We start from the raw sequence: 15661 nt of genomic DNA on the forward strand, positions 1-15661 counted from the left end.
GTGATCTTTGCAAATGATCTATCTAAAGAGAGAGAGTTTAAAAAACATTTTTATTTTGTAGAGCTGTTTTAATTTTCTCAGACCCTCTCAAGGATACTTATTAGACAAGCGGTAGAAATTACTGCGGTAAGGCAGAACTTGGTTAAGCATGCACTGCAAATGTAGTTAGTTCCTCTACAGCCACATTGGTAGGAAGAATGTGTTTTACAAATGCATTGGTTGAAGGAAAGCAGCAGTTTCTTGAGGGTGGAGGAATGAAAGGTTTCTTACCATTTGGTTGTCCTATGTCTCCACCTGCTGGTGAATCTGAATGATCTGTTTCTACTTCCCAGTCAACGTTTGATGGAGACAACTCAATGTTGGCGTCGACTCTGACAGGCAAAGGAACTGACTCAGGGTCTTCATGAACATGCAGCACAACCAGCTGGCATTCAGGCTGTCTGTTTGTGGCCTCAGCGTGGTTTTCCTTGTTTCTTTCATCAGGAAGGGCAGAAAGCAATACCTCTGCGGCTTCGCTCCCCAGAGGCTCATCCTCTGGAGTCCCAGCTTCCTCTGTGGTTTCGACACCAGGAGTAGGTTCCGTGAGATAGGACAAATCAAATGGAGGTGTGTAAGGTGCCAGCTCTTGCTTCAGGGCATCTTCCAAGGGAGGGTCACCGCCATAGACAAAGTGTTCAGGCTCTTTCATTAAATCTTCATCAATATTTTGGCCCATGACTTCATACTCAGAATCACCCCACGAGGCTTCAGAGGAACAGATATCTTGCTTCCCTGCCTCCCCATCAAATGGCATTTCAGGATTTCCTTCTGATAATGTCAGTTTACTCACGTCATCTATTGTTCCCGTGGATGTGTTGAGACCTGAGGCATCGCTGAAACTGTGGTCAAAGGCAGCTTCACTGACATCCAGACAAGTGTCCGAGGCTAGCAAAGTATCAGGAACCGTGGCAGGATTCTCAGTAGCAAAAGCTTGCTCATGGTCCGACGGGCCCCCTGCATCGGTCTGATTCTCAGGAGAAAAGTCTTCTGATATCCAAGAGCTGCTGCTATCCACAGTTGGCTCTGGGTGAGTTACACAAGTATCAGTTCCCACGTTTTCAATCACTGGGATTGTTTTGTCAGTGGGTTCCAAAATTGGTGCTGTATCTGGGTTGGCTCCCTCTTCTGATGCTTTTAAACCTGTAATGTTTTCACATTTGTTTATTTCGGAAGGTTCAGGAGAACCTTTGTGAGAGGCAGGTTGAGATGAGTCATTTGTGTTTGCCTGCTCGCTGATTCGAGGCAGCGGAATTGCGTCTTCAGAAGATAGTTCTGAAGTATATGGGACACATTCCTGTGCCGGCTCCTGACTGGCTTCTTCATCTCTCTCTGGCTCAGTGGGATATAACTCACTGGATCCCCCTTCAGGCCCCATCCCAGCACTGATGTGCTGCTTCATCTCTGGCTTTGCTTCATAATCATGACATACATCAGGGCTGTTGGAAGCCTGGGAATTGCTGTCGTGGTCACAGTGAGTCAGTATATCAGGATTCTCACCATCTGTCTTCACACTGTAGGGTTGTTTCACATCCATCCACAAGTCGGGTGAAGCTGAGGCCAGCTGCCCACCCTCTTGGAAGTTGCCGTGTAAAATATCTGGAACAAATGCACCTTGGGGGCCCTCACTAGGGGTAGAGTCGTCCCATTCAGAGCCTGACTTCTTTATCAACTGGGTGGAAGAACTGACAGCAGGGAAATCTTCAGAGGCAATGCTTGAATCTGTCATTTCACTGGGGTGTGATTTTTCTTCTCCCCACCAATTTGTTTCTTGACACTCAGGAGTTGATACATTAGATATAACGCATCCATCTTCATCTGTGTGAGTAAATGTTGGGTCTGGCTGATTCCAGACAGACAGCACTGTATTCTGACACTGTTCTTGGGTAAGTATTTCAGAGGTGAGTTTGTCACTGGCAGAAGACATGGTCTGTTCTCTGGAATCCTTGTCTTTAATTTGCTCCAGTATTACAAGCTGGCTAATAAGCTGACCAGCTTCTGGGTCTGGCTGCCTTGGTTGAATGTTCCAAAGTTGCTCATGGGCATTCTCCCCATTATTATCCAGAAAGTGTGACTCATGTTTATCACTGAAAGGACTGGTACAGTGCGTTTCCAGGGACTCATGTTTATCACTGAAAGGACTGGTACAGTGCGTTTCCAGGGATTCAGTATCACCCTGAATGGGTACTCCCCAGGGACCCACATTTTGGCGTGGTGAGGAATTCAGCTCTAGCACAGCACTTGAGTTAGATGATTCCCCTTCAATTGCCCTTTCAGTTGGTCGCCCTTCCTGTAGGGAGGCGTTCCACCACTCCGTGCTCTCAGCTGAGAAGCCAGCCATTTCCAAATTAGAATCATTTTCCTTCTTTCGTTCAGCTTTGGGAGATATTTGCCATATGACATCTCCCGTCCTCCCTGTTTCTGGAGAAGACCTCGTCTCCTTCTCCACTGCTGTAACCTGTACTTCAGTCTCCTTTAGTGGCAAGAAATTCCACTGATCAGGGCTGCTTTGTTGATTGTCACAGAATGGGTTTGACTTGTTCTCATTCTCTGCTGGTTCTGGACTGCCTATAGAGGCAGAACATTCCTCAGACTTGGGATCAGCTGTGGCCAAGGACTTATTAGATTCATTCAATGAATCCCAAGCTCTGAGTTCACTCTGAGCAACCTGGCAAGTGGCTGAATGGATCTCTTTCTCCACTGACTCTTCATCGCCCTCACTATCATCATCAGAACCTGAGCTTGTTGAAATGAACTTGGCGTCCTCTTGCTGCGCAGTTTCAGGAATATCACATTCACTTTTTTCCTGATGGCTAACCACTAGATTTCTTTCCTGATATACATCTAAATATTCAGAATATTTGCCTGTTTCAGGGCTAGACAAAGAGGAAAAGGAATCACCATCTATTGAGTCATTCCAAATCTCTAAATATTTAGGAACATTGTGACCTAAGCTCTTTTCAAACTTGTCCATTCTGTTTTTCTCTAAACCCTTCATTTCGGTAATTACTTCTACTTGACCATCAGTAGTAATTAGCTCAGATTCTTGGTAATTCTGTGTATTCCAATCATCTTGGTTTTCCTTCTGATGCCCAGTATTGGGTCCTTGATCCCAGGAAGACAATGCAGCCGAAGAGTCATTTAGGTCAGGACTGGATGCACTTGAATGTGTATACTCACTAGAAATACTGTTTCTGTCATCATTTCCTGATAAATTGGCTCCTGGAGGGCTGTTTTCAGTATTCTTAACTTCGAGATTCTTAGTCATCTCAGAACTTGTGCAGTTGACCTGCACATCACTGTCTTTAGGGCCATCCCAAAGGTCAAGTCCTTGGGGACATCCATAATGTAGGTCTTGGTTCATTCTCTCCGGCTCCGGAATGTTACGTTCTTCAGCTTCCTCCACATCCATTTCAGGTAGAGATACACTTATTGTGGAATTCAGCCTACCTGAAATTTCAGTAGTTTCACCTGAATTACTGTGACTCATGAGGTGCTCTTCACAGGTCTTTTTTGCCTGCAGGTGATCTGTGGACACCTCTGTTTGCACATCACAGGGGTCTGGAGTGTAAGACCCCTTCTCATGCTCTAATACCTCCTGGGGTTCCTCCGTTTGAGGACTGGAAGTGACTGAAAGAGAGCTGATTTTGCCTGATTCATTGGAGATTTCTGGATGATCAGATGCAGCTGGGGAAGGGCATTCCTGGCCACCTTGCCCTTTTCCAGAAGCCCCTGAGGTTCCATCCATCAGCTCCTCCTCACTGGGGCGCTCCCTATCAGCGGCTCCCTGGGATTCCTTCTCAATTTCCTTTTGTCCATAACTGGGACCCCTCCAGGGATCTGAGCATGCAAAATGCCCTGAATTCTCAAGTCTAGTCACCAAATATGCCATATCACTTGGTGGGGTTCTCCTGCATGGGTTCTGCTTGTCAGGATCAAGTGTTACTGACTCACTGGCTCCAGAGGCTTCCAGCATGTCTGGGATGTGACTGTCCTGAATTTTTTCGAATGAGCTGGAAGTTTCAGGAGATGATTTGCTTTGTTCTGGATCTGTAACATACGATGGGCCGGGTGACATTAATGACGACATGGCGTTATCTCTCATAACAGAATCCCAAATACTATTCGCGATCAGCTGCCCGCTTTTTTCATTCAGCATGTGAGAGTCGTTGGGTGCGGTGTCCAAGCTGTGCTCAGAAGAGGCAGGGAGTTCCCAATCTACCTGATTTGCTTCCTGATACTCCACGCTCCAGGGTTCCACCTGTCTCACTGAAAATCGGGTTTCGGGTTCAGAACCTTCAGCCATGTACCCTTGTGCCTGACCTTCACCGGTGATGGCCACAGCTGCACTGCAGTCATCCCAGTCCAAGTCGTTGTCCATATCTGAGATGGTCGCAGTAGACTGAGTGTCCTCCAGAATCACTCTGTTCCACAAGTCGAGATTGTCGGGGGCCGCCTGGCAGGAGTTAGCGCTGCTGTGCAGAAGTGTGAGCTGTCGGTTTGTTTCATTATACAGCTGCATCATGCTGGGGTCATCGTAGCTGGACTGGCTGCTTTCCCCGACGTCATCCTCCACGGAGGTGTTCTGCTCATCTGTGGGCTCTGCCTTGAGTAAATCTTTATCTGGGCTGTGAGGGGCATTTATTTCAGAGCTACCATCTGCGGGAGGTGAACCCCACATTTTCAGGTTCCCAGGACCTGAACTAATTCTATTTCTAGGTGGCTGCTTTGGGGACTGAGGAGGCATGTCAGCATCCCCTGAGGTACAGTTAGCATCTTGTGACTCGAAACCTGCCTCTTTAGCAAGTGGCTTGTCTTTGGTTTCTTTTTCGTCTCCAGCAAATGTTGGTGAAGTACAAGAGTCAGAGGTAGAGTAGTTGGTATCTAAGGGGGATGGCACCGAATCTTCCCCTATGTTGGATGCACTGTAATCGGAACATTTATAGGATAAGAAGGAATCTTCCCAAGGTGCTAGGACATCTGACCCTCCTTTCTTGTTACCCTCCTCAAAAAGTTTCCAGGAATCTACATTTTCAAACACCTTCCCGCTAATTTTTGGATCCACAAAACCATTCTGATCATCGTTTACTGGCTTAGAACTATTCCATGCATGATCCAGATCAGATGTGGGATTTCCAGATACAAGAATATCATCCCGGGAGTCATGGTTCTTCTTGCCCCAGATTTCTGGAATTGCTTCACTATTTGCATCACTGGGCGAACTGTCTATGAGGTCTTCTGAAGGGAAAGAAAACCCGCTTTTTGCCATGGCCCACTGGTTTGGGTCCCTCACAGAAGGTGTCTCACCACTCATTGGGTGCAGATTCCAGGTATTTTTCAAAGCTTCGGCGTCATCTTCTTTAGCAAATGCTCTCCAGGCTGGGAATGACGCTGCAGCAGTTGGTTCCCCGTCATCCGTGGGATTTCCCCATGGCTCAGGCATGGCTGTGGGTGAGCGATCAGAACGCCACAAAGCAGCAAAGTCTTCTATCAGGTGGTTTGTTCCCTGAGGAAAAGCATTCGGCAAATGCGAGTTTTCAGGGGACATATCCTGAAAATGCAAGTTTTTCTCATTTTGGTCTTGAATATTATTGCGGCCCAGCCCAGGCTGACCAAATTCTGACTCCCAGGGACTTGACTTTGGGAAGTCGAGAGTCTTGGGGTGAAATATAGAATCTGAGGCTCTCCTATCAACTGGGCTTGGCTTATGATCTTTCCATGACTCGGGGCTCTGGAAGACAGATTCCTGTTCACTAGAACTCCATGCATCTGCAGCGTTTCTAGACTCAATTTCCAAACCACCCCACCAGCTGCTGCACCGTGCCTGGGTTGGAGGTGGCCCAGTGTGACCCGTGGTGACTGTTTTGGGGGTCATATCTTCTGAAGAGAGTAGAGCTGGTTCTTCAGTGGATGGTGAGCTCCCCACAAAGCTATTCATAGGTGTTGGTGGGACCCTCCTTCCAACATTTTCCAGACTTTCTGGTGAAGGAGATTCATCTTCTACAAATCCTGTCAGGCTCAAATTTCTTTCAGAATTATCATGGGGACTTTCTTGTCTCTGGACAAACTCCTCATCAAATTCCACAAGGCTATCTTTGCCAGTCCCTGACAAAAGAGAACTGGATGAATAATTTGACACGTCCATCCCTATCCCATCAAGTCTCTTAGGCCCCGTGGAGAGCTGTCCTTCTGATGAATCGCTGTTGGGGAAGAAGTCATCTGTTGGGGAGTAGTCTGCAGAATGGGAAGATGGTTGGGACTGCCCAGAAACCATGGGTGCTGGGTCAAAGTTGAAAAGGTCAAAGGATTCACCGTGTTCTCCAGACGGGGCGTGCTCCTCCGCTACTGCCCCTTCAGGGATGGGACTGTAGGAGTCAAATCCTGGGAGGACACTGTGGTGAGGCCCAGCACCTTCTCCCACTGGACTGTCATCACTGAGGAAAACTGAGCTCTCCTTGGATGAGCGGCTGCTCCTAATGGTGGCCAGCCCGCTATCCGGGCTAACAAGGTCCACGTTGACATCCACCTGGGCCTGGTTAGAATCACTGAGATCGGGAGGGTTTTCCATGAAATTCACGGAGCTGGGCTGTGGCTCTATGTCAGAACCATACAACTCCATAATCCCGGAAGACCCCTGGGAGAGCGGGGCGCTGCCTGCCACTGCTTCTGTGGAGGATGTCCGGCTGTTAGAGGCCATCTCTGGACACCTCCTATTGATGACTTCCTTGACCAGGAGAACCACATGATCACAAGTCACTGAAGGGTTCTCCTGCTGATACACCAGAATCTCGTCACAGCCACATTCAAAGGGCTCCAGCTCCAGGCGAGGGTTCTGGCACTCTTCCAGTTCACAGCAAATCTGTCGGGGAGGCACAGGGATTTGTGTGAGCACTCAGGCTCTCTTAGCTCTTTGCAATTTGTCTTTCTTAATTTTTTGTAATGTAAAATTAATCTGTGTTCATCTGTCTAGAAAGAAGACAGAGAACTGAGAATTGTATAACATAAAACATGGAAAGTCTCACTTAATATACCACCAATGCTTTCTTTAATCCTACCAAATTGGCTTTTTGTTGAACCCAAAATCATTTAAAACCTTTCCTCAGTGTAACTTAATACCATCTTCCAACAGGAGTAAAATTCAACTTTGCAAAAGCCAGAGATAATGCTGGTTGCTGACAAAACTAGGGGAAAAGTATTGGAATAAGAGAAAATGGGGCAGAAGAAAGGCTCTTGTTGGTAGCAGGCAGCCAGGACCTGCTTTAACCTCTGAAAGCCTCAGAAGGCAAGAGAGAAAGTAGGAAAGAGAAAGCAGCTACCAGGGGCAGCTCTCTCAACGGCACTCAGGCCCCAACTGTCTCTTCCTGCCCCAGGAAGCATCTACACGGGGCCCAGAACAGACAAAGCTGCTTTGGAAGGCAGGGAGATGTGTGATGGTCAGTGTGAGAACAAAACTGGGCTGTAGCTCTGATTTTTTTAGGAAATGTTGAAGATATTTTGCATACTGGGCATTTGAAATGGCCCCATAGGATTAGTGGAGGTAATAACAACAACAACAACAACAATAGTAACAACTACAGAGCTCACATAGATAGTAATAATAAATTAACATTTATTGAATGCTTTCATATGCCAGGCACCGTTCTAAGGGTTTTATGTGCGTTATCTCCTTTAATCCTCATAACAATTCTACAAGGTAGGAACTTTTTATCCCCAATTTTCCAGTGAGGAAATAGAGAGACAGGAAGCTTAAATAACTTGACCAACAACACACAGCTAACAAGTGATGGAGCCACATCTTGAACTCAGGCAGTCCAGCTGCAAAGGCTGACCCTTAACCAACTGGGACCACATGGCCAAAGAAGGATTCCTCTAGAGCAGTCTTGACTTTGTGTTGCTCAAGATTTCAAGGAGATGTCTCTTGGGCAAATGGGTGGGGAGTGTTGGGATGGGGACCGAGGAGAGACAGGGTGGAGTCAACTCAAGGGCTTCTAACCTCTTCATACACTCTTCTACTTCTGTCTGTTTTAGATTAACCAATTTCTAGATTGATTTGCTACAAAAAGTGATTTGCAAACCACTGTATTGGAGGCTTAGGAGACGTAAGTCCTGTCCCTAGGAAACTAGTGACCAAAGATAAAATTCAGCTTTGAAACTCAGTGCAGAGCAAAGCACTAAAAAAGCCACAGGCTGGTGATGCAATTCACAGATGTATGTGGGTCAGAAGGGTACCAAAAGCATCTGAAGCAGGAGAAGGGGGCTCATTCATATCTGGACTTGAGAGGGCACAGAGAGGCTGGAGAGTGACTTCAGTCATATATCAAGAAATGGGGGACAGAAAGTGAGGATGTCAAAGAAGGGAGTTGAGACTTCACCTCTAGCCACCTGTGGGTAGACCAGTTGTCTAATCCATTAGTGAGGAAAGATAAGTGATGGAACCGTTCTATGTCCATGTCATCCATATTATAATGAATTACATATGTTCTCATATTAGTTATTAAATACACCTGCTTTGGCATACCCACTGCCCTATTTTCATTAATTTTGTCTATTTCTTATATTTCCAAAGCCTTGGGTTAAAAGACTCTGTTCTCAACCAAGAAGATCTGACTGATTACCCAATAAGAATTTTAGTACCTGGAGAAAAACTTTTTTTTTTTAAACATATATGAATGTTTTTCTCAAGACATATCCAAGGTGTCAACGTGGTTGTGGTCAAAAAACTAACTTGGATTAAAGCTTCAGATCACAGTTACTAAACACTGGAGACCAAACAGATGTTTAGTCAGGGACTAAACTTTGTTATCACCAGGTAGCAGTCCTCAAGGAAAACGGTACCCAAAGGAGGACTAGCCCTTATTGGGTAAAAAAGATATGATCTTTCTCTTTATGAATTCAGCCTAGAAATGAAACGGTTATGGGGCTCTTTTAAATGCCCCTATGTGGGGTGAAGGGAGTCAAAAGGTACAAACTTCCAGTTATAAAATAAACAAGTCATGGAGATGTCATGTACTGCATGGAGACTATAGTTAATAATACTGTACTGCGGATTTGAAAGCTGCTAAGAGTAGAGAGCAGTCCTCATTGCAAGAAAAAACCTGTCATTATGTATGGTGATGGATTTTAACTGGACTTATTGTGGTGATTATTTCACAACATATCCAAACATTGACTCATTATATTGTACACTCGAAATATAATGTTATCTGTCAATTATACCTCAATTAAAAAAAAAAGGCCAACTTTTATCTCACTGACAATTCTATTTAGACGATTTTTTGGTAATACAGCATCAAAACTAAAAACTAAAAATCTGAGTTAAAGCACTGAAAACTAATTAATTAGTTAATTAATTAATATAGCATCGAAACTAAAAACTAAAAATCTGAATTAAAGTACTGATAAATAAATAAATCATTAACTAACTAACTAACAGAATGTGCAAAATACCCCCAACATTTCTTAAAACTCAAACTCTAGGACCTTATCTCTTGGACCAATTTCTTTAAGTCAGCAGTCCATGGCCGTCTTCCACCGCATGTTCTGAGAGCCAGCAGGAGGGGAGATGCAGTGAAATGTGCTGGGTCAAGGAGGTCCTTACCTGACTGCACAGCTCTAGGTTCTCAGAGTACACAGCGATCTGTCGTCTGGGCTGCTGCTCCTCCGACAGGTAGTTGGCCAAGAGGATGAGGACATCAAAACCGAACTTGTCTGAGAATGCTTTCAAATCACTGGTGATACTGCTGTGAAACATACAGTCCTGAAACAACAGTCAATTTGATATTAATGTCAAACTGCCCAGCTCTGGGGAGTTGTGCCACAAATTTGTCCAGTCTTAGGATGTATTACCACTGATACTTATTATTAGATGCAAATGAAATAAACACTTTGCTTTGAGAAAGTTTGGAAATTTTCATGCTATTGCTTAAAATATACTTTTGCTTTTTTTGTTTTGTTTTCCTAAACCAGGAAAGGAAGGCATCTTTGCTATTATTATTAAGAATAGTTTAGAGAGGAACAAATAGCTTAACATCTTTTTCCTAAAATGTTTATTCAAATACTGACTTTGTAAAACATACTTTTCCTTTTATTGTTCATTGGACATAGGAATGTCTGCTGAATATTATTATTGATACAACCCACTAGAAAAATAGGAGGAAGTTATTGTTCTTTTCTATAAGTGTTTTCTAATGGTTATCATTAACTCCAAGCAGAATTCCTAAAGATGGATTTAGCTGAGTCTACTGAATGCCTTTTATTCCAGTGTAGAAGTATAGGAGATTTGTGTTAGGGATGTGATGTCAGATCTGTTTGCTCTAAGTGGTAGCTAAGGAGGAATGAATAACTGTGGAAAAGGGACCCATTACCGCAGAGTACCCAGACCTGTGACTCACATCATCTGTGGAAATGTTCTGGCCTTTTCGAGTTTTATTAACTACAATGAGAACCACTTTGTCAGCAATGGTTGTCTTTCTTAAAAAATAAAATAATTATGCGTGGCATATACTAGTTCTTCAAGAAAAGTTTGTTGAATGACTGGAGAGACATATATACAAAATCAATCTGTGCTACATAATCCTTTATCATAGTGTATATATATATAATAGCACATGTAAATGACAATCATATAATCATCAACTGACAGTCCACTGCTCTACTCAGTGAAAATCACCATGATGTGCATTCAAGAGATATAAAGAATTCTAACTTTTTTCTGCTTACAAAGTCATCAGAATTATGCATGCCACTGGTAAAACATTAAAGCAGTACAGAAATGTGTCCCATAGGAAGTGGAAGTACCATGTACCTCCTCCTCAGATAACCATTATGAAGAACTAAACAGTGCAGTGCATATAGGTGCAGATTTTTTTCATGTCCAGATTAATGTTTGCATATGGTAGCCCTTTGACACTTGTGGATTTGATATTTGTGGCTTAGACTATTTACTTAAAATTGCCATAATACATGTACTCTGTAATTCTGCTGAGCCAAATCTCAAGGTCGATGAGGTTCCCGAGAGGGCACACAAGAAACCTGGCAGTTGGGTGGGCCCAGCCCATCACCAGCTTCCATGCCTCTAGGAGCCTTTTTGTCCACTCCTGAGGCCACTACTCTCATTAGGCATCTTCAGTTACAAGGTGCACATGGGAATTCACAAAGATCTCAGGATATATTGCTGATGAATACAAAGGATCTATCGCAATGACTTGGTAATGAAATTTTATCATGCTCAAATACAATAGCTTTTGGAAGTATGCACATGGTCAGCTTTCATGCTTTTAATTTATTGTCCAAGTGTCATAATAATAATAATCTTTAGGTACTTCAAAAAAATTAATTCACCCACAAAAGAAGTAGATATTTAGAGTGAGCTTTTTTTAAAAAAAATTGAACCTCCTATTATACACAATGTGCATTCAATAGATAAAATTATTTCAAATCATCATTGGTATTAACCATCAAGAACCTCAATGCTGAGCTTTTTGCCATTAAGAATTGTAAATGAAGATATGGTCCCAAAGGAAAACAGTAATGGACAACTCCACATACATCTTATCTCCAGTGACTGAAGGCTTTGACACAAGAAGACTTACAATTTTCCTTTCAAAATATTTTTTTCATTATGTACATAAACTCATTCCCCCCAACATATTTATAAATGCTTGAAAGAAGACACACCATTTCTAAGAGATTTCACATACAATAACACTTATCATGACACTCCGAGCTGGGTCACTCAAACAAGAGAAGGCTGGTTTTACTGGTACCTCAGCACAAGATTAAGATTCAGTAGAATAAGCATTATTCAAAGCCATACTTGTAGAACATTTGCTATTCAAAAATGTTGGCTGAGCTCCAACCTGTTTGGATTTGTCTGTGTTAGGGACTTCCGTGGTGGTCTAGTGGTAAAGAATCCACCTTTCAATGCAGGGGATGCAGGTTCGATCCCTGGTTGGGGAACTAAGATGGCACATGCTGTGGGGCAACTCAGCCCATGTGCCACAACTACTGAGCCCGCACGCCACAACTACTGAGCCTGCACACCGCAACGAAAGATCCCACATACCTCAATAATGATCCCGCATGCAGTAACAAACACACGGCGTGCGGCCAAAAAAAATTTTTTTAAATAATTAATTAATTAAATTATGGCTCTGGGATCTTGCTAAACTCAAGTCCAGTGGCACTGGCACTGTCAGGCATCTTTTTAGAAATGTAGAGTCTCGGGTCACACCCCAGACCTACTGAAGCAGAATCTGCATTTCCCACAAATCCTAGGCAATTCAAATGCACATGGAAACACGAAGAGCACTGCTCTAGGGAGCCATTTTTAATTCATATATTTTCCTGTGAACCAATCCTTTGGGCTCTCTCAATGTAGTCACAGGACTTTTACTGACTCAGGCCCTTAGCTCCTTGCCCCTCACACCAGCCTCATCATAAACATCAGCCTGGGGTGTGTCTTTCTTGGCCGCTTTGTTAGAGGTTCTCATTTAGCAGCCCAGGATTGGGTCCAAGAATCTGTAATTTCATTATGTACCTCAAGTGATTCTTAGAATCAAGCTGCTTTGACTAATACTTCCCCAGTTTTCCTATGGGTGGCCCCGAATTCCACAGGATCACATGAGGTATTGATAAAACAAAGATTTATGTGAAGCATTTAGGCATATTAGAGAAATAAAATACTTACATTTTACAGTCACCCCAAAACAGACTGTCAACAACTATGTCCTATCCACCCTAATAAAATTGCCCAAACCAGATTCAATCTCACTGGCTTTAGGATAATGTCAGGAGTTTCGTGTTTAAAACAGAATCAAACAAGGGAATGAGTAAGATTCTTCAGGAATCCGGGAGGCAGGGTCTGTTTGTTCTACTTTTATGCCGGTGCTGTTTGCATAGGACATAATTTATTATTGTCTTCTAGCTACACAGGGAGTCATGTGCGGTAACAGCTCTTATGTTGCTGACAAGCTAGGCTGGCCCTGAATAAATACCACTTCATCATCAACACAACCCAACTGTAGATACAGGTTGGCATTTTATTCCCCCCATCTGCCTTCTACCTGATAAATTAGTGTTTTCGTTACGAGTATACAAATACCATCTGTTAATCTGCTCAAATGCCTCCAAAATGTTTTCCCTACCTTAAGTTAAAATTATATATATATATATATATATATATATATCCCACTCAATTTGCCAAAGGTTTAGGAAAGAAAGGAATCCTACCTTCATTTACCACCTAACCCCACCATCCAAACTTCCACATTTGAAATATGACCCCAGCCTGAGATTGCTGCATGGAATTCAGGAAGTTACTTTACTCATCATTACACCTGGGAAATGACTGGCCAAAACCCAGACTATTCCGACACACTAGTTAGGAAGAATGGGAAAGTGCTCCCTGTCAGTCTTCTGTCACTCATGGACGCAGAGATTAGATCATTAAACATTTTTAGAGGTCATGCATTCTTTTGCTTCAGTAATTCCTAGTTTTGAAAGAGTAGGAAGACCTGAAAATGTAGGGAGAAAAAGGCTTTGTTATTTCCTGGCCAAAAGCAAGGTGTAGATCTCAAGGGCCCTAAGAAGAGGTTGATGATCATAAGGGCAAAGGGCAGGAAAACAGAAATGATGGGGCTCTATTTTAACTAATATGACAACCAAGATAGTGTAGTGTCCAACAGATTTACTATATTAGTGGTTGAAAGTACTTGGACAAATGCAGTGGAAAATTCCATTCTCTCACAAAATTCTATTTTATTGATGTTTCTTATTCCATTGCTCTGAAAATTTTAGTTTTTATTCCATACACGGATAGCTTTAGTGCATCATATGAAATAAAAGTGATCTAAATAATGTCTTATACACATCTGAGTCCTTAAATGTGCATATTCTTTGAAAGAGAAAAACCCACTCTCCTTCCATTGCTCATATATTTGTATTTCTATTGTCTTCTGAATCCCTCCTGGCAGGTTTCTGCCCCCCATCATTCCACTGAAATGGCTGTTCTCAAAAGTAAAATCATTTCCAGGTCACCAAATCCCAAAATCTGTTTCCTGTTCTTACTCTAATTAACTTCTCCCAAGAATCTCAAGAGGTTGATCTTCCCTCCTTCTTGAAATATTTAACTCCTTCACTTTCCTGTCATTGCACTCTCCTTGCTTTTCTCCCAACTCACTGGCTACTCCTCAGTCACCTTTGCTAGTTCCTCTCCCTTAGTCAACCTCTAAATGTTCCTAACCCCTTTCTCTTTGTCTATACATTCTCCTTAGTGATTTCATCCAGTCACATGGCTTTCAAACTGCCTATCTGCCAGTGACAACCAAATCACATCCACCTGAACAGTAACCTTGGTTATCCATGTGATATCATCACATCAATGTCTAATAAGCATCTCAAATAAAATACAACCTACCTCCACCCCAGTTTCCTCCATAGCATCAAATGGCACCACCATCCACCCAGTTACTCAAGCCAAACATCTAAGAATTATTCTTGATTCCTTTTTCCCCCACATTCTTCACATAATCCATCAGCAAATCCTGTTAACTTTCCCTCTAAAACATATCTCAAGTCCAGACACTTCCCTCACTTCTCTCCATCTCTGTTAGTGTCATAGCCACAGTTGCCAATATCTCTTCCCTGAACTTGGGTGAGAGCCCTTCAACTGGTCTCCCTGTAGCTGCTCTTGTCTCCTCTCCCTGCGATCAGTTCTCCACACAGGACCAAGAAAGAGCTTTGAAAAAATGTAACCAGAACCATGATATTCTTCTGCTTAAAACCCACTCAAAAGTTTCTCAATGGAATAATTATTATTTACATTGCTTTATTTGTTTTAAAACAGGGAAGAGACAGGTTTAATGTCCTCGAGACTGAGTTCTTATAAATCAATGAGAAAAAGCAGACATAGCAATAGAAAAAATAGTTGGTGAACGTAAAAGACAATTTACAATTGAAATACCTGAAACCATTAACAATCAAAGAAATCCTCTGATAAGAAAATGTTTCATCTTCTCTTTTCCTATGATTGGTAAATATGGCTGAATGGGCATTCTCATACACTGTTAAAAATATATTCTAAAGAAATAATCATATATACACACAAAAGGTTTGTGGGCAAAGCTTTTCACTGAATTATTACTATAATAACTAAAATTTGAAACAGTCTAAATGTCCAACTATAGAGAACTGGTTCAATAAATTATGGAACAGTAACATAAAAGAATATTATGCTGCTATTAAAAATCATGCTATCAAAGAATACTTAATGACACAAGAAAAGATCATAGTGTAAAGTAGAAAATAATTTCTATAATCATATAAAATTAGAATGTCATTTCTATAGGTATTCAACTAATATATATTGAAGTTAACATATGATGGATATTAAGATACCTTGATATTAAAGTTGTCATAATTTAGCCAAATTGCTAATCTATAATCTGATTGTGTCTCTCCACTATTTTAGGACACTCTCTCCAAGGTTCATAGTAAAGACTTTGGAGGTTAACTCTGGCTTTGCCATTCACTAGCTGGGTGCCTTGAGTGAGTTTCTCTCATCTCTCTGAGCCTTAGAGTTCCTCATCTGTAAACCCTCACCTCATAACACTGTTGTGAGTACTAA

At 42.5% G+C, this 15661-nt stretch overlaps 1 protein-coding gene across 4 annotated transcripts in view; it reads right to left on the minus strand.

The window, feature by feature from the left end:
• The window catches only part of PRUNE2 (prune homolog 2 with BCH domain), a 280715-nt gene that overhangs the window by 89084 nt on the left and 175970 nt on the right, over positions 1-15661 (minus strand). For all 4 annotated transcript variants that reach the window (XM_060102342.1, XM_060102341.1, XM_060102340.1 and 1 more), the window contains exons 7-8: positions 9635-9793; positions 271-6895 (exon numbers count right to left, since the gene is read on the minus strand). In XM_060102342.1, the coding sequence (XP_059958325.1) occupies positions 271-6895; positions 9635-9793 (6784 nt within the window). The remainder of the gene's footprint in view (positions 1-270; positions 6896-9634; positions 9794-15661) is intronic.

Source organism: Mesoplodon densirostris, chromosome 6, assembly GCF_025265405.1.
Source record: "Mesoplodon densirostris isolate mMesDen1 chromosome 6, mMesDen1 primary haplotype, whole genome shotgun sequence".
In the NCBI taxonomy this organism is placed as follows: domain Eukaryota; kingdom Metazoa; phylum Chordata; class Mammalia; order Artiodactyla; family Ziphiidae; genus Mesoplodon; species Mesoplodon densirostris.